Source organism: Vicia villosa, linkage group LG3, assembly GCF_029867415.1.
Source record: "Vicia villosa cultivar HV-30 ecotype Madison, WI linkage group LG3, Vvil1.0, whole genome shotgun sequence".
NCBI classification, from domain to species: domain Eukaryota; kingdom Viridiplantae; phylum Streptophyta; class Magnoliopsida; order Fabales; family Fabaceae; genus Vicia; species Vicia villosa.
In genome coordinates, this window is record NC_081182.1 from 110,597,902 (window position 1) to 110,623,645 (window position 25,744).

The 25,744-nt window shown below is 32.7% G+C and overlaps 1 protein-coding gene across 3 annotated transcripts; it reads left to right on the forward strand.

Annotated features, from left to right (window-relative positions):
- The first annotated feature begins 4,904 nt into the window (after nt 1-4,904).
- LOC131662316 (protein FAR-RED ELONGATED HYPOCOTYL 3-like) lies at nt 4,905-12,513 on the forward strand. 3 transcript variants are annotated; one of them, XM_058932083.1, is made up of 11 exons: nt 4,905-5,063; nt 5,325-5,404; nt 6,993-7,279; nt 7,438-9,762; nt 9,875-9,937; nt 10,021-10,116; nt 10,211-10,279; nt 10,419-10,729; nt 10,818-10,917; nt 11,490-11,572; nt 11,968-12,513. In XM_058932083.1, the coding sequence occupies exons 4-8, from the start codon at nt 8,473-8,475 to the stop codon at nt 10,656-10,658; spliced, it is 1,758 nt and encodes a 585-aa protein (XP_058788066.1). In that variant the 5' UTR covers nt 4,905-5,063; nt 5,325-5,404; nt 6,993-7,279; nt 7,438-8,472; the 3' UTR covers nt 10,659-10,729; nt 10,818-10,917; nt 11,490-11,572; nt 11,968-12,513. The 3 variants fall into 3 exon arrangements, with proteins under 3 accessions (XP_058788066.1, XP_058788065.1, XP_058788067.1); XM_058932082.1 differs by lacking the exon at nt 6,993-7,279; XM_058932084.1 differs by lacking the exons at nt 4,905-5,063; nt 5,325-5,404 and having other exon boundaries at nt 5,414-7,279.
- The last annotated feature ends 13,231 nt before the right edge of the window (nt 12,514-25,744 follow it).

Here is a 25,744-nt window from a genome sequence, read left to right on the forward strand (position 1 = left end):
TTTCAACAATAAAATGGAAATTAACAAGCATTTTAATAGATGACAATAGAAAGGCCAAAGATAAAGTTGTCCTAAGATGGGCATAAGAGTTGCCGAAAGTGCATCATGCCGTTAGCAGATAATATAGTTTAAATTAAAAAGCTAACGGAAGAGTTGAATGAGAAATTAGAGATATATGTCGTGCAAACATGATTTCTGCTAAAGTAAAACAGTATGTAAATGTCAGTTTAAAAATAGATAAATGAATTCTAATGTAGAATTGAAAATTGGAGAACATATAATAACACATTTCTCGTGTTGTTGTTTTAAGTACACCTTTTGTCCACCATACAAAGTAACAGAAATATAGAGGAAGATGCTAATCATAAAAAAACCCTTTTCCATGACTTCATCTCAAATACAACACTTAAAACATAAGTCATGTAAATATTTCAAATCAATTCTATTGCCTAGTTTGGTAGAAGGATAATGAACATTGTAAAACTTATATTTACCAAGGACTGAACTCAGTTGAGGTTAAATCGATCTCGAGTACCAGATTTGAACAATTTTCGGATAATCTTCGACCAGGCTATACCTCTTGCATTGTTATCAAAACCATTAGAAAACATTAAAACCAAAATCCTCAATTTCTATACATCAAAAGGGGCATTAAGGAAACTGATCCCTTGCATGCAGGCTCAACGAAACACGCCTCTAGGCTCTAGCTGAACTCAGGATTACGCGTAGTTATCGACAACATTAGAAACAAAACAAACAAAATCTTGAAATTCTATGCATAAAAAAACATTAAGAAAACTGATCTATGCATGCAGGCTCAACAAAACACACCAGCATTCAACAGAATTTCAATTAAATCCTATACTCTACATTTCAAAAACCATAAAAGATAACAAAGCATGTCCAAAATTTATAACAAGAAATTTTCAATGAACAAATTGGAGAACAGTGGATGAAAAAAAGAAAATGGACAATTTAAAATTTGCATGCAACCAATTCAGTGACACAAGAAAACATCATAACATTAAAAGAGTGTGTTTCAATAGAATTGAGTATTAAAACATAAGTCATGATAAATACAACACTTAAATAGAGTAGTTTGGTAGAAGGCTTGATACAATTGCCTAGTTACGCAAAACTTGCTTTGTGATTCCAATGTTGATGTGAACTTTTTTCCAGTGCAGATCATATTTTATGTTTCATGGATTGGATGTAAGACAAGCCTTATACTTATTTAAGTCAAGTATTTGTGTTCAAAGTGTTGGGCTCCTAAAATGGTTCTACTGTATGTGTGCCTAGAAGGAAAAGATTGATAGAGTATCTCAAGCTAGATGGAATGGAAGACAAGGCAAGCTTTGAAACTAATTGACCTTTTTAAAGATGCACGTAATAAGTTAATATGACATCATTTATAAGGACTATCATTGTTTTAGCAATTGAAATGATGGATATGCAGTGCTAACATGCTAATAGTCAAGGCATATCTTTGAATAGAAAAGTAGTAATGGTAACTGTCTTAAACTTTGCCAGTCTAAGCACTATCATTCTAACTGCTAAAATAACACTACTTGTCATCCCCAAATAGTTTTGTGCAATGTGCATGCATCATGCACCCCTTCTCAAATATGTGTTTTCGGGGGCTTGATGTTTATCCTAGGTGGTGGTAGTAGTGGTACTGGTGGAGCACTGACCACACTTTACCCACGCATTATTTTACCGTAAAACTCATTTCAGAAAAGTCGAAGGCTAAGTAACTCTCCATGGGACATTAGAACTAATAAACGCAAAGACTCTCACGCACTCACACACCTCATATTTTAAAGTGAAAGCCATTACAATTCCTAGCCATCACTACCATTTACAGCCTTGCAATGACTGTCTTTCCTTCAAGACACTCAAATTTCTATGCACTTGCTTCAGTAATTCAGACTGTGATTACTTGGCCTTACAGTTTGTTGAGGCCAGATTCTTGACTAAATGATGCATCTAGGTGATAGAAGAGGGCGACGTGGGCCATTTTTCCGCTCAAAAGCATATCTCTTAAAATAAAAAATGGTTCATAGTTTTAGTGTTACTGCTCTACAATTCCTGAAATATGTTTTTACAGTAAGTTTAAAATATGCTTTTATAAAATATGCAAAAGCTCTTATTTCTGCTAAAATTTGTGGCTGATGATGCAGCTGGATAAAATGAATGAGAATTTGCTGCAAACACCAAAAAGGAAATATGAGGTGATTGATTCCATTTACAGTGGCAATTTAAATCTTCATTTTTCAAGTAATAAGTTTCAACATGATTTTTAATATGCATGTAGAAAGCATCTCAAGATTTGGTTTCTTGCTTCTCGACTGACCCATTTGGACCGCTTGTGACTATTTTTGAGCAAAGGGGTCTTTTGACTGAAAGGTATTACTCGTGTTCCTTTGATTTTCTATTACTCGTGTCAACCTTAATATGAATGTTTTAACTTGGCCCTTAATTGATTTTGTTTAGGGATTAATCAACACATACACTCACACATATTGATATAAACAGATCCTAAAGTAATCAGAGACATCAGAGAAACTAAGCAGTAACAGATCTTAACGTAATACAAGTAATTCAAACTTTCAAACCTTCAAAAACAAATCAACAGAAACAGCACTTTGAATGAAGCAACCCTTAACAAACATTTACCTTTTTAGCTTTGTAGAACTTGGAAATCAAAGCAATGTCAAGCGATAGCTATAAACAACCCTGAAAACACAGAAACACAAACCTTTGAATGAAGCAACCCTGAAACTTATAACATAACCATAACCACAAATCCTTTAACATGAAAAATAAAAATGGGTTTCAGCATATAAATTATCTTAAATACATAGTTTTTGCGTTCGAAACGAAAATCAAACATATGAATTCCGAAACGAAAAATCAAACAATGCATACAGATCGAAGAAAAATTCGGGAAATACCAATGATATCGAGTAAGAAGCCAACGATTACGAGAATACGAAACGTTGAGTTGCGATGCTGATTTGAATTTGCGATGCTGAGATGAATTGCGATTGTAGCCCCGAAACGTTGAGTTGAATTGCGATTGTAGCACCAAAACGTTGAGTTGAATTGCTAGCTAAATGGTTTCATCAAGAAATTGAGGGAAGAAGAAATTGGAGGAAAACGAAATTAGGGTTCTTTTGGAGAAAACGTGATTCGTGAAATTTGGAAATTGAATCTGAAATGTTTTTTTTTCTTATTGTGTTTTAACGTTTAACAAAAGAAATTAAATATAATAAATTTTTATATTAAAAAGTTTAATTTAATAAATGATAAAATAATATCCATTGGATTTATAAAATAAGATGGATGGATTGAATCCATCCATATGATTTAATGGATGGATTGGATAAATCCATTAAATTATTTTTTTGTTTAATGGATGGATTGGATGGATAAATTATAGGATGGATCGGATGGATATTGTGTTAATGGATTTTATTGCCACCCCTAATATGTATGAATGAATAAATACAAAGTAAATAAATTTTAATTATTAATTAATCTATATTAAAACTAAAATGTGTTTTTAAAGTTATTGATGAATATTTATGACAAATTTTAATAACATTAAAATTGATTAAGTAAGGTCACACTTAAATTTCTACACCTATTCATATAATAATCAATTCTCTCCCTATATTCAGACTGTCACTATATAGTATGAAATCCTCTCCTACCAATTGACAAGAGCTTTTTAACTTCTCACGTGTCAATTTTTTTGAAATATCTCTTCAATTTTCTATCACTCTTACTAACTTAAAATACTTTATAATATTGCAACCACAACTTTGATTATTGTGTTAAAAGTATAAAAGTTAGACGACCTTTCAAAACCTCTAAACTCAAATACACATGGGTTGGCCATAGCTGCAGTCTGTAGAACACTTAACATGTCAACACACTACCGGTACCACACATCATACCACTGTCAGAACAATATAAAAAAAGGTCACGACTTAAGAAGTAGAAAAAAATGAAGTTGGTCCATGAAACCAAACAATACGTAACAAATTTGTAACTAAATTTAGTCGGAATTTTTTATACTAACGATAGAATCTCCAGTATCACAATTCAGTTTTGACTTTAAGTTCTTTAAATTTGTTTACCTAGAATGACAGAAGTTTGATTGTTTTGTTTTTAATAAAAATTGTAATAAGTATTAGGAGAAATAGTCTGAATATCTTTAAAGAGAGTGTTCAAAACAACGTTGATGCATTGCATAAGTCACCATAGCACCAAAAGGAATTAAATCTTTGTAACAATATGACACAAACAACCAAAATAAGTTCTCACATTAATAACCATGAAATCATAAAGGTATATTTTCTCATTCACATTATATTCATATTTGTTTATCCCAATAAATATACACTTTTGCCTATGATTTTAACCCTTTGAATAATCCAAATATTGTTTTTGCTTTGGACTATTTCAGTACATCTATTACTCCATACTCCATGTTTAATTTCTCGATAACACATTCATTTAATATTAATTTTTATAATTCTTTATTTTCTATTCTTTTTAGATTTCTTTGATGCACTTCAATCTAAGATGTCATATACAATCGAAGTTCTTTTGAAGAAACTTTTTGCCTATTGCCTTTTCAACTTTTTTTTTTAAAATAGCTACTATGTATATAGCTTCATTACATCTATATTATGTTTTATGAATTTTAATTTAACATTTTTCATTCGAGTTTTTAAACTTCTTTTTATGCGTTTATAATATATTATTCATCTTAAGATTTGATTTACCCGTGCGAACGCACGGGTCATCTACTAGTTATATTAATAATTACAGATCATTCAATTAAATAAATTAAAAAATATATCAGCCACTCCACTTTCTCGTTATTTTTTTTTTACAGAAACCCAATATTATTCTTCTTCTTCCTGTAATTGGCTTTCTTCTTCATCTCCACTTTTACAGAATTTCAATTATTCATCTAACTTCATCTTCCTCAATTCATTTTCGTATATTCATCTTTTGGCTACACCCATCTTTCAATTTAATCAATTTTGGTGAGTAACTTATTGTTCTTTCAATCTATGAAATCATTTACGATAACTATTGAATTTGATTATTTAAAATTTTAACTTTTCTATTGTTGTTTTGGTTATTTTCCAATTTTTGAATTTTAGGGTTTTTTTAAGTAGCACTGCAATGACACAATTGCATTAGATTTGATTATGTAATTTTGGAGATAATCACTCATATTGAATAATTTTAATTTAATTTAGGTTTATGTTTAGAAATTCATGGTTTTATCATTTACTTTGCAGGAAAAAAGAAAATATCTCGTTCTGAAAGAGATTCTAGAAAGTGGAGTTACTGAACCTAAATTTATGGTTCTATGACCAAGGTATAATGTTTGAATTAATTCTAAATCTTGTTATTTCTTTATCACATAATTGTATTAATGTTTATTATTTTGTTTGTACTTAGTCCTGCATTATGTAGTTTCTATTGACAAATTAGTTTTTATTCAAATATATATAACAAGGGGTTATCAAGGGGTTATTTATCTAATAAAATAGACCGGAAAATTAGGGGAGATGTTAAAAATGAAGTTTAGTTTAGTACTTAGAATAATTGCTCAGGCTTCTGCTAGTATGTACCAGTACTAAAAGGAATCATGGAATCATTAAGAGTTGTATGTATATTTAAGAGTACAGTTTAACTCTATTTTTTTTCTTTCAAAATGGCTCCTTTTATTTGAGATGACAAAACTTTGAGAAGATAGGAGTAAACACTAATTAAAAGAGATTGGGCTGTGTTTTATTGTTGTCTGTGTGATTTGTTATAGGCTTTTAATAATGTAGCTTGTTAGATTGAAGGCTCTGCAAATTTAGGTAAAGTTTGGTCCGTGTTTAGTTTCTTATTTTGACTTTTTATAGCTTATTGGATTTGATTTAGATTAGGGATTAACTATTGAATTGATATACAAATATGTCGTTAAGTGGTTGGTTCATATTCAAAAGCCATAAATAGATCTTTCAAATCCTATAACTGTTTGATCTCCATGATCTAAGAAAGATTCTTCAACACCCACAAATGGTTTTTGATTGGGGATTAAGTAGTGGATTGAGAAAAGAAACAGCTTCTCTGTACAAAACTGATTTGATACCTTGTGTAGAGGGCTGATTCCTTTTAATGTGTTGGACTTAAGCATTGCTATTCAAGTATTTTAATCCTTAATATTCCTCTACAATAAGATTTGTAATTTGTTTCTGAGTTATCAACTTCAACACAATTACTTACAACAATACTATTAGATTTATTTTTATAAACCACACTATTATTATGACGAAAATTTAAATTTAATATGGGAGTGTACATCACAAGGAGTTCAATAAAGTATCAAATTGGTGTAGCATCCTGTCAAATTTAAAACAGGTATAGTGTCTCTACATTTTGTTGAGCAAGGACATGCTTCTATTTTGTGGTCTTTTTACCCTCCTCTAATTGAGCACTCAGTTATGAAATTAATGTTCGAATATGTGTTAGTGTTAGGTGTAACTAGATAGGGCTGGACAAAGGAACCGAGCCCATCCGAAACCGTCAAAACCGAGTGCAATTGTAGGCATGCGTACGTGTCGGTTTGAGTTGTCGGGTGAATGGGTTGTTATTTTTCGGTTATAACTGAGTTCACTCGGTCGAATTTGGATGGCAAGAATAAATTCATGTGAAATATGTAGTATTCTGATAAATATTAAATTTTGAGTACAATATGTAATATTCTGGCATTAAACCAATAAAGCTGCATCACTGTACCGCTCTTCTCGTATGGCTCTCTGCAAGATTATAAAATATACATGCATATTTAAATTATACACAATATAGTGAAAAAGTAAAACATAAAAATCAGCTAACAGCATAACATCCATTTGTCAAAATCCTTACTTTGAGAAGAGATATCACTTTTCCAACACTGTCATTGTTGGATGCAGCTGCAATCGCCACTTGAAGCCTAGAAGCTTCTTCATAATCCTCCACGTATACAGCATGACGTAACTGAGACTGTTTAGCATAAAAAAGAACAAGCAACGATTTAAATTATAAACAGGTTTGAAGAAATCCTACTTAAGTATGACATGAGAATCCGCATTGACATAAAACATCAAGAACTAAGCTCACCATTGTTGTTGGTTTGGTGATAGGTTTGTTAGTGTTACTTTATATTCATTCCTTTGTGATCTTGCATTAAAACACAGTAAGAAAGCAAGGAATTATCAAGGTCAGAACTTGAAAACAAATGAGTCATTTATTTTTTTTCTCCACACTTGCTACTCATCTGTTTTTATATTCTATGCACTTTGCTTTTTGTTTGTTTTAGTTTCGTGATTTCTTTTGGCGTACCAACACTTAAGGTTGTTACCTTTTCATGTGGTGCAGACAATAAATGCGGTAGGAGTAACGATTGTAAAGTAGACATTGAATTCATAAAGATTATAAATTGTGTAGCAAGCATGGATAATGGTGAAGATGCTAATGATGTCGGGAGGAACAATGGTAGTTATGTGGATAATGAAGAAGGAAAAGAGGATTTGGATGATTACAAAGATATAGGTGAAATCTCAGATGATGATATAAGAGATATGAAATTTGAGTCAGAGAAAAAAGCTTGTGAGTTTTATGAAACATATGCAGAATATCATGGGTTTGCTGTAAGAAGAGATGAGATTGACCGTGATTTCAAAAAAAATATTATTATGCGCCAATTAGTTTGTAATAGAGAGGGAAAAAGACATAAGAAACATATGTTAAGGGTGGATCGACATAGGGGGCCAAGGCCAATCACTCGAACAGGTTGTCTTGCTCGGTTGCGTGTGGCATATGATGTAGTGACTAGAAGTTGGAGAGTTGTTGCATTTGAATCCGCTCATAATCATAAGTTAACTCCATAGCGGTTTGTTCATTTTATTCCTAAGTATCGTCGACTGAGTGAAGCTGATAAAGCGCTTGTTGATGGCTTGCATACATGTGGTGTTAGAACATGTCATATTTTGGGTTTTATGTTGGGTCAGAAAGGTGGTCATGAAGATTTGGGATTTATCAAGAAGGACCTATATAATTATTTTAGTAATGGAGCCAAGGCTAAAAGAGAAAATGGAGATGCTTTTGCTGCTTTGTCTTATTTACAAGCTAAAGCCGACAATGATCCGATGTTTTTTTCGAAGTTTACCACAACAGAGGATGGCCGTCTACAAAATTTATTTTGGTCAGATGGAACTAGCCGATTTGACTTTGAATGTTTTGGTGATGTGGTTGCATTTGACACGACCTACAAAAAGAACAAGTACAACAAACCCTTTGTTATTTTTTGTGGGTACAATCATCATGGTGAAACTACAATTTTTGGGTGTGCTTTAATTTCATACAAAAAAGACAGAGACATATAAGTGGGTTTTAAATGCCTTTTCTGAAGCAATGTTCCATAAATGTCCAAATGTATTTGTTACTGACGGAGATGGTGCGATGTGGGAAGCTATTAGAGTTGAATTTCCAAATGCGTCACATCGCCTCTGTTTATGGCATTTACATCAAAATGCTATTGAGAATGTCAAGAATTCAAAGTTCCTAGAAGAGTTTAAGTCATTGATATATGCTAACTATACCCCCGAGACATTTGAAGATGTGTGGAAGAGGATTATTGATGATAATGGTCTATCAGAGAACAAATGGGTTAAGAAAACTTATGAGATAAAGAAAATGTGGTCGAGTGCGTACATGCGAGAGACACTTTTTTGTGGTATAAGAACTACATCAATGTGTGAAGGAATCAATTCATTTATCCAGGGGTATGTGGACAATAAAAACAGTCTTGTGGATTTCATGCATAATTTTGAAAGAGCTTTGAAAGAATACAGACATAACGAATTATTGTCTGATTTTAAGTCGTTCTATTATGAACCCGTGTTGACAAGTGCTTTAGAAGGAATTGAGACTGGAGCATCAGAGATATTTACATGTAAAAAATTTAGGGATGTTAAAAATGAGATAGAAGGTGCAGCTGCATTGAATATCATTGACAAAATTGAGATTGGTAATAACGTGACATTGAAGATGAATAGATTTTTCAATCCAAATTCTGAATTTTCAGTTTGTCTTGAGAAGACGGAGACTGTATTTTTATGTGATTGTCGACTGTTTGAATGTTTAGGAATTCCGTGCTCTCACATTATTTGTGCCATGAGGCATGAGCATATGAATGTGTTTCCAAAAAGTTTGATTTGTAAGAGATGGACTAAATCAGCCAAGGATGATCACATTGCGTCGGTGTTTTTTGAAGAAAGTGATTCTGAAAAGTTGTTCATGTGTCGTAGAGGCGCAATGTCTGCTGCATTCAACACTTTGTGTGATGTTTCTTGTAAAGATTATGGTTTCTATAAAGAGGCTCTAGAAGGAGTTTACAAATTATGTGAAAATATAAAGAAGCGTCATGAAGTAAATGATAAACGTAAGTCTAATCCGTCGGTTATTGGTGATCTTGTAGAGGCTAAAACAAAAGGTGCCCCTCATAAGAAAAAAAATTTGTGGAAGACAAATGGTGCTATTCGTAAAGAAAAAAAGTCATGGAAGTCAAGACAATGTTCTCATTGTAAACTACCATATCACACAAAACGGAAGTGCCCGGTACTAGCTGCACGTGATGATTTACATCAGGTTGACGATAAGGTTTCATCCGACCAATCTATTGATGAATCAATGAATTTTAATGTAAGTTAATTATTATGGTTTATTTTAATTAATTTTAATTAATTTATATACTTAAAAAAAATTATTTAATATTATATTCTTGTATTTATATATATATTTGGTTTATACTTAGGTGTCCATAAGTCATAGTATCAATGACGACATAGACTCCCTAAAAGTCTCAAATAAAAACAAGGCATGTTTACACTCACCACTGTTATCTAGTTTTATATGTTCATGTTATATTGTATTCAATTTCAATTTAATTTGTTAGTGCAGGGTGTAGATAACACTCGTGGTAGTAAACAAAAGGGAAAAGGTGTCAATGTTGCTTTTTCAACACAAGACTCTATCAATAAAATAACTTCTAAACAAGTGAAGTGACATTGTTAATTTGTTTACCTTTTAATTGAATCTAAGTAAGTTATATCCATTACATGTTGCTGAAAAGTTTATTATATGTTATTAGGTTGAAAAAGAGAAATCTAGTGGACCAAAGGTAAACATGGCGGATACAAATGGACAAACTCGTCCAACTGTAAGTGCTTTTGTCACTCCGAATCACGCTTTGAATACTGAAATTATAAGGAGTTAGTTTTTGAAATTTTATGGGAACAGATGTTTTCAAAGGTATAATAATATATTTACCTTTATGTGCATGTTCTTATTTATTTCAGAATATTATGGGACATGACTCTCCTATCAAAATGGAAAGTTTTAATGCAACATGGCACAATGGTGTGGGATATGGTGCTCATTATAATGGGGTTTCGAATCAAAGTGTACCAATATTTCCCCAATTTGTTCCAAATCAAGGTGCATTGGTTCACCCTCAATTTATTCTGAATCAAAGTGCATTGATTTCCCCCAATTCGTTCCAAATCAAAGGGCATCAATTTTCCCTCAATTTCCATTAGTAGACAACTTCACATCACATTCAAATTCTCTTTTATATAACAGATCACATAATATTCCACATAGTACGCATGTGAGTAAACATAATCTTGTTACTAATTATGTCTTTTTTGGTCGTCAAATATGTTTTCTCTCTAATTTGTATCCTCTATTTATGTTAGTTTATGGGCACATGAAGGAGATGGAACATTCTGCAAATTTCACTAGAAACAAAGGTGAAAATGAAGATTCCAAACCCACAAATCGCAATCGGTGAGACAGGTATCCAAAATGATGTTTTTTGTTTTGTTTTGTTGTCTTATATATGAGTCTAGAGTGTGTGTTATGTAAGTTGTCTAATTAAGTGGTATAGAGTTGATAACACATTTGATATTAAGTCGATTTTTGGTTTAGATAGATATTATAAATGAGAAGTGACTATGATTTATGCATGGTGTGTGAAACGTTTAGGGGTATTGTGTGTTATAATAGAATCGAGTATTATGAGATTGTGTTCTCCATGTTTTATTCATCAAGAAATGTTGATTGTAGACTATGGTTTCTGCAGCAAAGTCTGTCTAAATTTTTTTTCTTCTTGCAAACATATCATCGTTCGTAAAATATTTCTTAATTATCCAAATGAGTAGATCTGAATGTTAAGTCTTACGTGGAGTATATGGTGGTGGCAAGGCAATTTGCTTTTTTCTAATAAATTTACCCACTGTGCAATTTTTTCTCTTCATATTTCTTCCATTGTTGTATACCAACAACACCAAAAAATATGAGAAAAATTTATTGTTATGAAAGCCCTGATCAAATTGAACCAGTTTTTGATGCCAAAGGTATTGAAACAGTACGCAGGGACACATGTGAAGCAGTTGCCAAGATAATGGAGCAATCTTTGAGACTCTTTTTTCAGCACCAGAATTTATTGGAGGTATAATGCTTGTATCTTTGTTGTATAAGTACATCGCAATGAATGTAATATTTTAGAAATGATTATGATATCTCTAATGGTATATAAGGTAATGTATGTTTTGTTACTGTCGAGGTATTGCACTGGTTTATTTTCCTTTGTCTTGTGGATATATTTCTGATTGTAAATTTTTAAGATGGATATAGGTTCTTATTCTCAATTTCTCATCCCTATAATTAAGAGATGTTGATTGTAATCCTATTATTATAAAATGGACAAAAAGTTGAGGCTTGATCTCTCGAGCAATTCAGTTCAAAACTTCCTCCACTTTCAAGTGTTCTTTGAAAATGAGAAGGTAAAAACTTGAGGAGGGGTTTGATTGAAAAGTTTTGATGTTTCTATGGCATTTTCTGCAGGATACTTTGTATGCCGAGTAGTTGATTCAAGCAGTCCCTAGTTGGTGGAGGCAATCAGTTTGCGTTTTTGGCTGGTAGTTTCAGACTGTGCGTCTCAAGTCAGTAGGGTGTAAAAGGCTTGCATTAGGTGTCCGGCTAATATTGTAGGCTTCGGAGCTCGTATTTTGTAGCACTGCAGTTTGGTTCGCTTGATCCCTGGTCGCGGTGAGGTTTTCTTCTCGTGTTTTAAAATATCCTTTGTTGATGTTGTCTCTGGTGGAACATCAATTTTTGCTGAGTAGCTGAGGTTGATTGGAGGCTGGCAGAAGCGATTTCTCTTTTTCCTGTTAGCTGTCTTACTTGAGTTATTTGTTGCATTTGTCTATCAAATTTTCTAGATTGTAGAAGTATTATTCATTTGGTTGGTGGGTGGCCTCTGTGTTGATGATGGTGCTGTATTATGAAAGAAATCTGGTGTATTAGCTATTTGCTATTTTATGTTGTTCTTTTGTACTGTTTTTGGCATAACTTATGCCTACTGGTAATGAATTATTTTTGCCTTTTCAACAAAAAAAGCCTATAATTAATGATTTATTTTTAGAATTGTATAATTATATGGTTTTGATAAAAAAAACTATAATTAATATTAAGTAGCTGCATTTATAATTAATTCCTTTACTTGAAAAAATTATATATTTCGCTACATCAATAATTATTGATTTATTTTCAAAAATTTATATTTCTATTTTTTTAATAAAATTGATGTGAAATAGCTTAACTTTTTATTTGAAAACATTATAGATATAATTTTGAATCTTTATATGTTATCTACTCACTCCTGGTCTTAAAAAGTTGAATAAAATATATTCTTGTAATAAATTTAAATATCAATAATGAATAACCTTAAATTAAAATTATAAAATAATATTTGTTTTTTAATTTTATTTTTAAAATTATATAAATATAACAAGTACTTTTTTATTAAGTAGTTGATAAAGTATAAAAAATTAGTAAATTTAATTGATGTTATTAAGATGCTAAAAAATAAAATTATTTTTTAATTTAAAATATAGATTAAATTGATATATTCCATATGTTTTAGAGTTCATTACTAAATTTAAATTAGATTGGACTTGCCCTGGTTCCATTTTATATGAAGTTTTTCCACATTCTTGTAATAAATTTAAATATCAACAATGAATAACCTTAAATTAAAATTATAAAATAATATTTGTTTTGTGAAGTTTGAATGATTTGCATTTTATATGAAATTCACTTGGATGTTGTATTCCTATATCCTTACGATGAATTAATGAATTTTAATGTAATTTGATTATTATGGTTCAATAAGATCCCTTAATTAATACTAATTAATTGAAAATAATAATTCAATTTAATTTATCTATAAAAATTAATTTAGAGGAAAAATATTAAAACAAAATATTATATAATTAGAAAGGGTAAAAAAAATAATTCGGATAATAAAACCATTAAATAAGAACTCTAGCGGATGAATATAACTAGAGATTATGAATAATAAAATCAATTAGTTCAAAGCTAATAAAATCTAATCAACTTTTATTGCATTCTTCAACTTTTCTTGTTTCTTTTGCCAGACTCAAAATTTCCTCATTCAAGTTGTTGGAAGGATGCAATATCAAGTCCAATGATATCTTTAGCCTCGTCCCTTCATCAACCTGTAATAAAATTTTTAAAGTTATTAATAAATTTACATGTAGTACTAAAATATATATTAAAAAAATAGAATAATATTGGAAGTCATACATTAATCTTATATTCATGTGCTCCCATTTGCATCATCCATGTAATCACCCAAATTCCACAATCATTCCTAACATTAAACGCCTTGATTAGATAACATATAAAGAAATAAAAATATATAAAAAAATAAAAGTGTAATTAAATTAAAATTCTTACGAGTTATTTGCTTGCATTTCCAAATTCTTAGGAATGACTAAATTATATTCAGATATCTTTGGCTTATTTGCTATCCCACTCCCATGAAAAGATGGATCCATAAGCAACTCTTTCATATATAAAGCCTAAAGACAACAATGATGGTTAATCATTTGATGTAGCCACTGTATTTATGATATAATTAATTCAATAAACATATAAAAATATAATTATTTTTTACCAATATCTTGATACTTCTCATCCTGCCGGGATAGGCTGAAATACTTGGCAATGAGTCTAAGTAAATTAACTCTTTTTTCTCAAACTCAATCACAAGCAAGAACCAATACAAATATTCAGAATCATGTAGCGGTAAATATATCTGTATACATCGACATTTAATATTTAGATAAATATCCATTTGAAATAAGTATCAAACAATAATATAATTTACTGAATTACCTTTGAAATCATGTCAGAGTTTCTCATAAATTTATATTGAAATCTTTGTATCATGGCATGTCTAGGTGAATTCCATGCCATCACATATTGCTACAAGAGAAAATATTTTCAGTGATAATCACGACCTTTTTACTTCAAATATAATTTACGTTAAAAAATGTGTGAAGATTGTACCGTAAAAGTAGTCGGCATAAACCAAATTCCTCTTTTGATCATCTCATTATGTGCCTTATAAGTCAACATAGATACGACCAGATTAATTATCTGAAACAATATAAAGATATTATGTTAAAAGAATAATTTAATTAAATAACAAATATATTAATATTAAAAAAACACAATTAATATTACATCTTGATCAAGCATTTTTTTAGGCTTTAAACATTGTAGAAGCTCTATTGTTCCGTCGCAGCGGGATCTATCTGAGATAATCACTACCTTTTTACTGCAAAAAAAAAAATTATATCACACTCACAATGTTAATTTTTTCTTACAAAATATATATAACATGATAAGTATGACTAACCCATCTCTTGAACGACCAAATAGATATGATGCAATATCACATTCGTCAGAACTTAGATTTACTGTCTTCTTTGGTTTAAATAATAAAGACAACCACTGCATAAAAATATGACATTAAAAATAAAACTTAATGAAAAAAATGAAAAAATAATTATTATATTAAATGAGTAACACAAATAAAAAATTATTTACTTTAGGAATAACCGGTCCAACCAATTTAGATTTGGATTTAATATAGAATCTAGATGAACTTTTGATTGTTACAAGAGGTTTGCTACCATCTTTACCTGGTGCCGAAATTTTTTGAACTTCGAGAACATTAGTTTCAAAATCTTCAATATCCTCTTCAGTTATCTTTTCTTTTTTACTTTGCTTTTTCATGTCAGGGATAGATGTATTGACATCAGACATCACTGATTGCCGCATGTAATTTGTTACAATTTCTTTAAAATCATCAAAAGATTTGATTATTTTATCGAAATTATTCTCCAAATTAGAAATCCTTTTTGATGTGTCCTGCTCACATATTGAAAAATTTGTATCTTGTGAAATAATTTTATAATACTAATGAATTACAAGAACTAATATTAAAAACTAATACCGTGTCATCATCTTTTTTAGAGGATAACATATCTGGATTCCAATCATCATAATTTTCCTCTTCGCGATTCATTGGCTTGCCGTTTATGTCGTCTTCACTGCAAGTTCATTAAATAAAATATATTACATCCACCATCTATAAATTTATTGTAAACACATTATAAGAAATAAGATGAGTACCTATCCAATATGACCAAAGAACTTCCTTGATACAACAACTTTTTGTTTCGGTTGGAGCGTGACGTAATTGATCCGTCATCATTTTTTCGTTGCCGCTTTGAATTTTTATCTTTGACCATGCCTGAGTAGAAAAAGCACATGCAGAATTTTTTGTTGTGTTTCTATAGTACAAAAAATTTGGGTGAAAATGGTATTACCTGTAGAAACAAAAAGTGATGTGAATAGAAGCAAAACTAATGCTAAAATATGGAATAATTATTTATACCTACGTTTGAAGTGAATGGTTGTATGGTTGTAGATACTAGAGTGGTGTGAATGGAGGAGGAAAATAGGAGTGGGGTGGGCCCTTAGTTACAATGATGCTTGCAGTTAATAGTTAATGAGAGGTTATATTATATAATATATGAAAAATGAGGAGAACGCGTGTTATTGAATGGATAGTAAGAAATGGTCTAAATGATAATGGAACCATAAAATCTTCAATTAATTCAATTTAATTGAAAATAATTATTCAACTTATGCTAGAATTCACCATAAAACAAATAATAAAGAAATAGGTGAAAAACAATCTACGGGGAACGTGGTTCGCTAATTTTAGCTATTACTTTGTATTCATGAATTATTGAAATAAAAAGTATAAAGTAATTAAATTAAATAAAACAAATGACAAATAAAGATAGAAAAAAATTGCAAAAGAATTAAAAAAAATAACAAGACCACCCTAAATTTTAGTTCCAAAACTTAGCGCGTGTTAGGTTCTATGGTGAAAAAAATTGATTTTGAGTGAATTAATTATTTAAAATTGATTCTGGATAAAAGTGAGTTAAAGATAAAGTGATTTATATTTGGAGAAATTTTTGCAAAAGTGAGTTGAACAATAATTTCTAGTATAAAAATCACATTTAAAAATTGAAGGATAGAAAAACACTTAGAAACCGGGGGGGGGGGGGGGGGGTTGAATAAGTGTAACTTTAAAAACTCTTAAGATAAAAACAATGAACACAATATTTTTATTCTGGTTCGTTGTTAACGAAACTACTCCAGTCCACCCCCTTAGAGTGATTTACCTCAACTGAGGATTTAATCCACTAATCAATCTTGATTACAATGGTTATCCACTTAGAAACACTCTAAGTCTTCTAGAGTATACTGATCACACCTTGATCACTCTAGGAAATCACCACTTAGAAACTTCTAAGTCTTCTAGAGTCTACTGATCTCACTGATCACTCTAGGAACCTTTTAAAAATAAATGTTTACAAGAGTATTCAAATGCTTCTTAGAAAGCTATAATCACAACTGTGATATTTCTCTTGAGTTCTAAGCTTAATTCTCACTAAGATATTACAAGAGAAGTGAGGTTGAAGATGAAGTTCGTGTGTTTAGATTTCAACAGCGTTTCAGTATGTTTGCCAAAAATTCGTTGTGGTTTTAGTATTGATCCATATTGCAGATCCATATTGATATTCTTCAGAATGAACTTAAACCTATCTTCAGCAAGGGGTTTTCTAAAGATATCAGCCCATTGATGGTCTGTATCAACAAAGTTTAAAGATAGAATACCCTTCTGAACATAGTCTCTAATTAAATGATGTTTAATCTCAATATGTTTAGCTTTGGAATGTAAGGTTGGATTCTTAGATAAACATATAGCAGAAGTATTATCACAGAAGATAGGAATGTTAAATCTTCTAGCTGACTCTTCATCCAGAGCATCTGTGTACTACATCCAGCAGCAGCAACATATTCTGCTTCTGTTGTAGAGAGGGCAATGGTAGCTTGCTTCTTGCTGTACCAGGAGATCAGATGACTTCCAAGAAATTGACAACTTCCAGAAGTACTTTTCCTTTCAATTCTATCTCCAGCGTAATCAACATCACAGAATCCTACTAAGTTGTATTCTTCAGATCTTCTGTAGACTAAACAAACATTAGTAGTACCTTTCAGATACCTCAGAATTCTCTTAACAACTGTTAAGTGAGATTCTCTAGGATCTGATTGGAATCTTGCACACAGAAAAACACTGAATAAAATATCAGGTCTAGAAGCAGTAAGATATAGAAGAGATCCAATCATACCTCTGTAGAGCTTCTGATCTACCTTCTTACTTACCTCATCCTTACCTAGGACACACGTTGGATGCATAGGAGTTTTTGCTTCTTTGCTTTCTGAAAGATTAAACTTCTTCAAAAGTTCTTTCACATACTTGGTCTGATGAACATAAGTTCCTTCAGAAGTTTGATTGATCTGGATCCCAAGGAAATACTTGAGTTCTCCCTTCATGCTCACTTCAAACTCAGCCTGCATAGACTTAGCAAACTCCTTTCCAAGTGTAGCATTAGAGGTTCCAAAGATAATATCATCAACATAAATTTGGCAAATTAAAATATCCTTTTTAAAGGTTTTACAAAAGAGAGTAGTATCCACTTTTCCTACAGTGAAACCATTATCTAGAAGGAAAGAACTTAATCTTTCATACCAAGCTCTAGGAGCTTGCTTCAATCCGTATAATGACTTCTTTAATTTGAAAACATGTTCTGGAGACTTAGAGTCTTCAAAACCAGAAGGTTGGTGGACATAGACTTCCTCATCTATATAACCATTTAAGAAGGCACTCTTAACATCCATCTGATACAGAGTGATGTTGTGTTGAGTGGCAAAAGAAATCAATAAGCGAATAGATTCTAACCTGGCCACTGGTGCAAAGGTTTCTGTATAGTCTATGCCTTCTTACTGACTATAGCCCTGAGCAACCAGTCTGGCTTTGTTTCTTACAACTTCTCCTTTTTCGCTTAGCTTGTTTCTGAAGACCCACTTGGTTCCAATGATGTTGAATCCTTTTGGTCTTGGAACAAGATCCCACACGTCATTCCTTGTAAACTGATTGAGTTCTTCTTGCATGGCAATTATCTAGTCAGCATCCTCCAGAGCTTGATCAACAGAAGTTGGCTCGATAAGAGATACTAGACTAAATTGACATTCTGCATTGTTCTTAAGGAATGATCTGGTTCTGATAGGACCTTCTTTCTTCCCAAGGATAACATCTTCTAAGTGAGCAGAGGTGAGTCTAGAAGATCTTCTGATAGTTGGCTCTTCAGAAATTCTGAGATTTTCTAATGAAGCAGCAACTTGATCTTCTGACACTTTTCTTCTGGGTTCTTCAGCTTTTGAGTTAGAGACTTCAATATCTGCAAAATTCTCAAACTGCTTTGGCTTTTCAAGACCAAGCTTATCATCAAATCTGATATTGATTGATTCTTCAACAATCAATGTTTTAGTATTGTATACTCTGTAGCCTTTTGAGCGTTCAAAATATCCAAGCAGGAAACACTTCTGTGCCTTAGAATCAAACTTACTCAGATGATATTTAGTGTTCAGAATATAACATATACATCCAAAAGGATGAAAATAAGAAATGTTGGGCTTTCTGTTCTTCCACAATTCATAAGGAGTCTTATTAAGAATAGGTCTTATGGAGATTCTATTCTGAATATAACATGCAGTATTTATTGCTTCTGCCCAGAAATGCTTAGCTATATTGGTCTCGTTGATCATGGTTCTGGCCATTTCTTGTAGAGTCCTATTCTTTCGCTCTACAACTCCATTTTGCTGTGGAGTTCTAGGGCAAGAGAAATCATGGGCAATACCATTTTCTTTGAAATAAATCTCAAAGAATTTGTTCTCAAAATCGCCACCATGATCACTTTTGACCTTTATGATTTTACATTCTTTCTCGGATTGAATCTGAGTGCATAAGTCAAAGAACACTGTATGAGACTCATCCTTGTGTTTCAAGAACTTTACCCATGTCCATCTGCTATAATCATCTACGATGACTAATCCATATTTCTTCCCTCTGACAGATGCTGTTTTGACTGGGCCAAATAGATCAATGTGCAGAAGTTCTAGCAGCCTAGAGGAAGAAACAACATTCTTAGACTTGAATGTAGGTTTGGAAAACTTCCATTTCTGACATGCTTCGCAAAGAGCATCTGATTTATATTTCAGATTAGGGAGTCCTCTGACCAGATTTAGTTTGTTAATCTGAGAAATCTTTCTCAAACTAGCATGGCCTAATCTTCTGTGCCAGACCCATTGCTCTTCACTAATAGACATAAGACAAGTTACCTTCTGATTCTTAAGATCTTGAAGATCAATCTTATAAATGTTGTTCTTTCTCTTGCCTGTAAATAGGATTGAGCCATCCTTCTGAATTACAGCTTTGCAAGACTTTTGATTGAAGATTATGTCATAACCATTGTCACTTAATTGACTTATGGATAATAAGTTGTGAGCTAATCCATCTACAAGAAGTACATTAGTTATGGAAGGAGAGTTACCAATACTTATGGTTCCTGAGCCAATTATCTTTCCCTTCTGATCTCCTCCAAACTTGACTTCTCCAGCGAACTTAAGCACCAGTTCTTGGAACATAGACCTTTTTCCCGTCATGTGCCGCGAGCACCCAGAGTCTAGGTACCGTGACATGTTTTGCTTTGTCTTCTTTGCCGCCAAGGATATCTGCAACAGAAATTATCTTCTCCTTAGGTACCCACATTTTCTTGGGTCTTTTCTTGTTAGTTCGCCTCAAGTTCTGATTGATCTTGGGTTTAGCATGATAATTAACAGGAGGTACAACATGATATTCCTTAGGTTGAGCAACATGATATTTTCTATTTTGTGTCACATGCTTCTTTGTGTGTGTAATGTGAAAGCTTTTAGCATGTGAACTGAGCCTAATATCATGGGAGTGGCCATACTTGAACTGATCATACAAGGGCTTGTATGTGATTTTCATATCATCTACAGGTTCAAGTTTGTATGGGGTATCACCCTCATAGCCTATGCCAACTCTCTTGTTTCCACTAACAGCATATATCATAGAGGCAATTTGACTTCTACCAATACCTCTAGATAAGAACTTCCTGAAACTCAAGTCATATTCTTTAAGAATATGGTTCAAGCTTGGAGTAGATTTTTCTGAACTAGAAGATGACTCAGCATCTTTGGATAATTTTAAAACTTTTTCTTTGAGTTCAGAATTTTCTAATTCAAGCTTCTTAGTTTCAGATACAAAGAGCTTTCTCAGCTCTTTGTATTTGATACTAAGCTTAGCCTTGATTTCAAGAATTTCAACTAAACTGGAAGCTAGCTCATCTCTAGACAGTTCAGAAAATACCTCTTTAGAGTCAGAGTCTGATTCTGATGTAGATTCTGATTCTGATATTTATCTTGAGTTCTAAGCTTAATTCTCACTAAGATATTACAAGAGAAGTGAGGTTGAAGATGAAGTTCGTGTGTTTAGATTTCAACAGTGTTTCAGTATGTTTGCCAAAAATTCGTTGCTGCTTCTGATCAGAACTTCACTATATATAGGCGTTTGAGAAGATGACCGTTGGAATGCATTTAATGCGTTGCGTGACTGGACAGCTTTGCATTTAATTTTTTCACTGTTTTGTCAACTACCTCGAGCCATGCTTTTCTCTGCTTTTACTGACGTTGCCTTTTGTAGCTTCTAACGTTCCTTTTGTCAGTCAGAGATTAGACTTCATAGCCTGTCATCTAGTACTAACTTCTGATCTCAGATTTTGTGAATACAACGTTTGAATAATCATAATCATAGTTACAGCTTGGTGCAGAGTATCTTCTTGTCTTCTGACTTTGAAGTGCTTTAGCGTGATACCATAAAAACTTCAGTGCTTCTGCTTCTGATCTCAAGTTCTTCGGATGCTTCATAGACCGTGTTCTGATTCTGCTTGACCATCTTCTGATGTCTTGCGAGAGCATATTCTGATGTAGCAATCCTGAACCTTCTGAGTCAGTGCTTCTTAGCGCTGAATTGTGCATACTCCTTATATATTTCCTGAAATGGAAAATGCATTGGATTAGAGTACCACATTGTCTTATACAAATTCATATACATTGTTATCATCAAAACAAGAATATTGATCAGAACAAATCTTGTTCTAACAATCTCCCCCTTTTTGATGATGACAAAAACATATATAATTGATATGAATTTGCAATCAGAATATCAGATGACAAAAGACAATTTCACAGATATAGCATAAGTATATAATCAGAGTGTGTGAATATGTCTCCCCCTGAGATTAACAATCTCCCCCTGAAATAAATACTAGAAGAATTTATAAATAAAAGCCTTCCCTGAGTATTTTTCATTTCAGTAGAGACGTTCACTTTGCCTAGAACTTCAGAAAATTCAGATCTTCTGCTTCTTGCTTCCATAGGACAACTTCAGAGCTTTGAATTTATTTTTGTTGTCATAGCATGCTTGATTGAATCCGAACATTTATGAATGTATCAGAGCATCACCAGAGCATCTTTACATCCTGAAATGTTTCAAAACATACTAGACAAAAAACATCAGAACATGAATGTATCAGAGCATAACGTGAATGTATCAGAGCATTCTTGATAACTATCATGTATCAGAGCATTCTTAATGAATAGCATTTATCAGAGCATATAAGATGAAGAAAATGTATCAGAGCGTATTCTCAACCGAGAACATCAGAGCATTCTACGAATGCCTGTCAAAACATTCTTCTTCTTGCTTCTGATCCTGAAGCTTCACAGCACTGAGCTTGCTTCAAATTTTCCAGGAGCATGCTTCTTTATAGAATTGCCTTTCCTTATGTATTTGCTTCTTCATGTTGAGATTTTTTTTGAATATCTTCATTCCTGCAAAAAATCTCAAAGACATAGAACTTGCAAATAATGTTAGGAATGTTGAGACTTAATCCCAGCAACTGATATAATAAATCAAATCAATTATCATGTTTCTCCCCCTTTTTGTCATAACATCAAAAAGCATTAAAAAGATTCAGATGATAAAACAACATAAAGTGAAGAAGATAATATTTTATTGATTAACAAAATATATCAGAAGTATATAGAGAAGAATAGAAGCAGATGCAAGAAACAAGAAGACATCTAAGACTAAGACTAGCCTAGCTTAGAAGCTATCTTGGCCAGAAGGTTTTGAATCTCAGCAGTGCTTTTTGTCTGCATCTTCATAAAAGATCTGAATTCATTGTGAGTTTCCTCATGTTTGTCCAGACGAGAAGCAAGATCAGCTTGATTCTGTTGAAGAGCCTTCATGGTGTTCATCAGAACAGAAGGTCCAGCAGAAGAAGCATCAAAGCTATTGTCCAGAAGAGGAGTCTCAGCAGCAGCAGCGACCATGAGAACATCAGCTTGATTTTCCTTAAGAGGAGATTACATAGCGGGATGATTCTCTATAGCTTGTTTCTCAGCATCAGCTTCTATCTCAGAAGCATCTTCAACAAACACAGGAGAGGGGATTTCAGAATATGAATTCTTTAGAGCCAGAAGAATTTCAGCCAAATTCTTTGGAGGTGTAGGAGCAGCAGGTTCTGATGGGTATTCAACTTCTGGATATACCATATCTAGTGCCTTAGCAGAGGGATTCTCCCTTAACCAGTTGAATATCGACTGAAAGTCTCCAGTTAGAACATTGTAATGAGGCTTCCACACAACCATAGCAAGTGGATGCACTTCCTCGAGCTCATCAACGAATTTCTTCTCCTCAAGAGTCTTCAACCATCTTGGTTTGAACTAGAAGATTGGTAATAATCCTTCCAAAAGGAATAACAGTTCCTTTCTTCTTTGTTTTGCTCTCATCTCGAGAGTCCTTTACAACATTCCACAAGTGATTGAAAATGATGTAGGTAACATCAACCTTCTTCTGAGTACCAATACAATACATGATGTATTGTTGGTTGCTGTTGATGAAGTCAAAAGAACTGGTTGATTTCCTGTGGTAAAAACAACCTAGAAGAATCTTTGTCCATATCTTGTATATGTTCTTCAGATCCTTCACTCTAGTTGATTTCTTTCCATCAGTAAAGATTTCAGTGTAGACTGCATCCCAATTTGTTCTTAGAGTTGCTTCAGTCTCTCCTTCAATATTCATCAAATCAAACAACATTCTCAATGTGTTTTCAGTGATGGAGAAGAACCTTCCATGAACAAATGAAACAATTGTTGTAGGGATGACAAAGGCATGAACCCAGAACTCCTTCACTAGGTCTTGATATACTGGTCCACAGAATTCAAGAAACAAAGACGACCATTTCTGAAAAACCATGTTATCTTTGATACGAATTTGATGTTCTTCCAGATTATCAACATCCACCATCAGTTCACATATAACCTCCAACTGATCCTGAGGAATAGAGCAAGTAATCATTGGAATGAGTTCTTGTTCTTGTTGTTGTTGTTGAGACGAAGAACCGGAAATTTGAGATGAATAAGCAGCCATTGACACTTTGCTGAGATTCTTAGTTTTCTTTTTAGGGTAAGAGAATAGGGCAAATAGATTGCAGAAATGCATACACAATAGAGAGAATGAGTGCGTAAAAGAGAGAATGATATGAGAGGGCGGTTTAAATAGACACGGATTTGAAAACTCAATGCAATTAAAGTCAGAGAATGAATAGTTACGAAATGCAGAAAATCAATGCATTTAATGTTGAGTGACGTTAGGGCAAAACGTGATATTATAAATGATTTGCACAGTTACCTAGGGCAGCGTCTCATCAACTGCATGCATGCTTGTCCCTTTAGAGTGAACACGTGTTCAACTTGTGGAAAAGCTGATGACAGCTGTTTTGCTTTAAAAGAAATTCTGAATCAACTTAGACATATGAAACGTTAGCAATAATAGAGTCAGAATATCTAACTGACTAACATCAGAACTTCTTATAAGAAAATAAAACTGATCATTTCAAATCTAATCCATATATCAGAACTTCTCATCTTCTCATTCTAGGCATAGATCCATATTGATATTCTTCAGAATGAACTTAAACCTATCTTCAGCAAGGGGTTTTGTAAAGATATCAGCCCATTGATGGTCTGTATCAACAAAGTTTAAAGATAGAATACCCTTCTGAACATGGTCTCTAATGAAATGATGTTTAATCTCAATATGTTTAGCTTTGGAATGTAAGATTGGATTCTTAGATAAACATATAGCAGAAGTATTATCACAGAAGATAGGAATGTTACTCTCATATATCTGATAATCTTCTAGCTGACTCTTCATCCAGAGCATATGTGTACTACATCCAGCAGCAGCAACATATTCTGCTTCCGTTGTAGAGAGGGCAATGGTAGCTTGCTTCTTGCTGTACCAGGAGATCAGGTGACTTCCAAGAAATTGACAACTTCCAGAAGTACTTTTCCTTTCAATTCTATCTCCAGCGTAATCAACATCACAGAATCCTACTAAGTTGTATTCTTCAGATCTTCTGTAGACTAAACAAACATTAGTAGTACCTTTCAGATACTTCAGAATTCTCTTAACAGCTGTTAAGTGAGATTCTCTAGGATCTGATTGGAAACTTGCACACAGAAAAACACTGAATAAAATATCAGGTCTAGAAGCAGTAAGATATAGAAGAGATCCAATCATACCTCTGTAGAGCTTCTGATCTACCTTCTTACTTACCTCATCCTTACCTAGGACACACGTTGGATGCATATGAGTTTTTGCTTCTTTGCTTTCTGAAAGATTAAACTTCTTCAAAAGTTCTTTCACATACTTGGTCTGATGAACATAAGTTCCTTCAGAAGTTTGATTGATCTGGATCCCAAGGAAATACTTGAGTTCTCCCTTCATGCTCACTTCAAACTCAGCTTGCATAGACTTAGCAAACTCCTTTCCAAGTGTAGCATTAGAGGTTCCAAAGATAATATCATCAACATAAATTTGGCAAATTAAAATATCCTTTTTAAAGGTTTTACAAAAGAGAGTAGTATCCACTTTTCCTACAGTGAAACCATTATCTAGAAGGAAAGAATTTAATCTTTCATACCAAGCTCTAGGAGCTTGCTTCAATCCGTATAATGACTTCTTTAATTTGAAAACATGTTCTGGAGACTTAGAGTCTTCAAAACCAGGAGGTTGGTGGACATAGACTTCCTCATCTATATAACCATTTAAGAAGGCACTCTTAACATCCATCTGATACAGAGTGATGTTGTGTTGAGTGGCAAAAGAAATCAATAAGCGAATAGATTCTAACCTGGCCACTGGTGCAAAGGTTTCTGTATAGTCTATGCCTTC

Coding starts and splice junctions, on each gene's coding strand:
- LOC131662316 (XM_058932083.1), top strand. CDS start 8,473: ATGTTCCATAAATGTCCAAATGTATTTGTTACTGACGGAGATGGTGCG. Junction 9,938..10,020: donor AAGTCTCAAATAAAAACAAG/GCATGTTTACAC, acceptor TTGTTAGTGCAG/GGTGTAGATAACACTCGTGG. Junction 10,280..10,418: donor ATGGACAAACTCGTCCAACT/GTAAGTGCTTTT, acceptor TATTTATTTCAG/AATATTATGGGACATGACTC.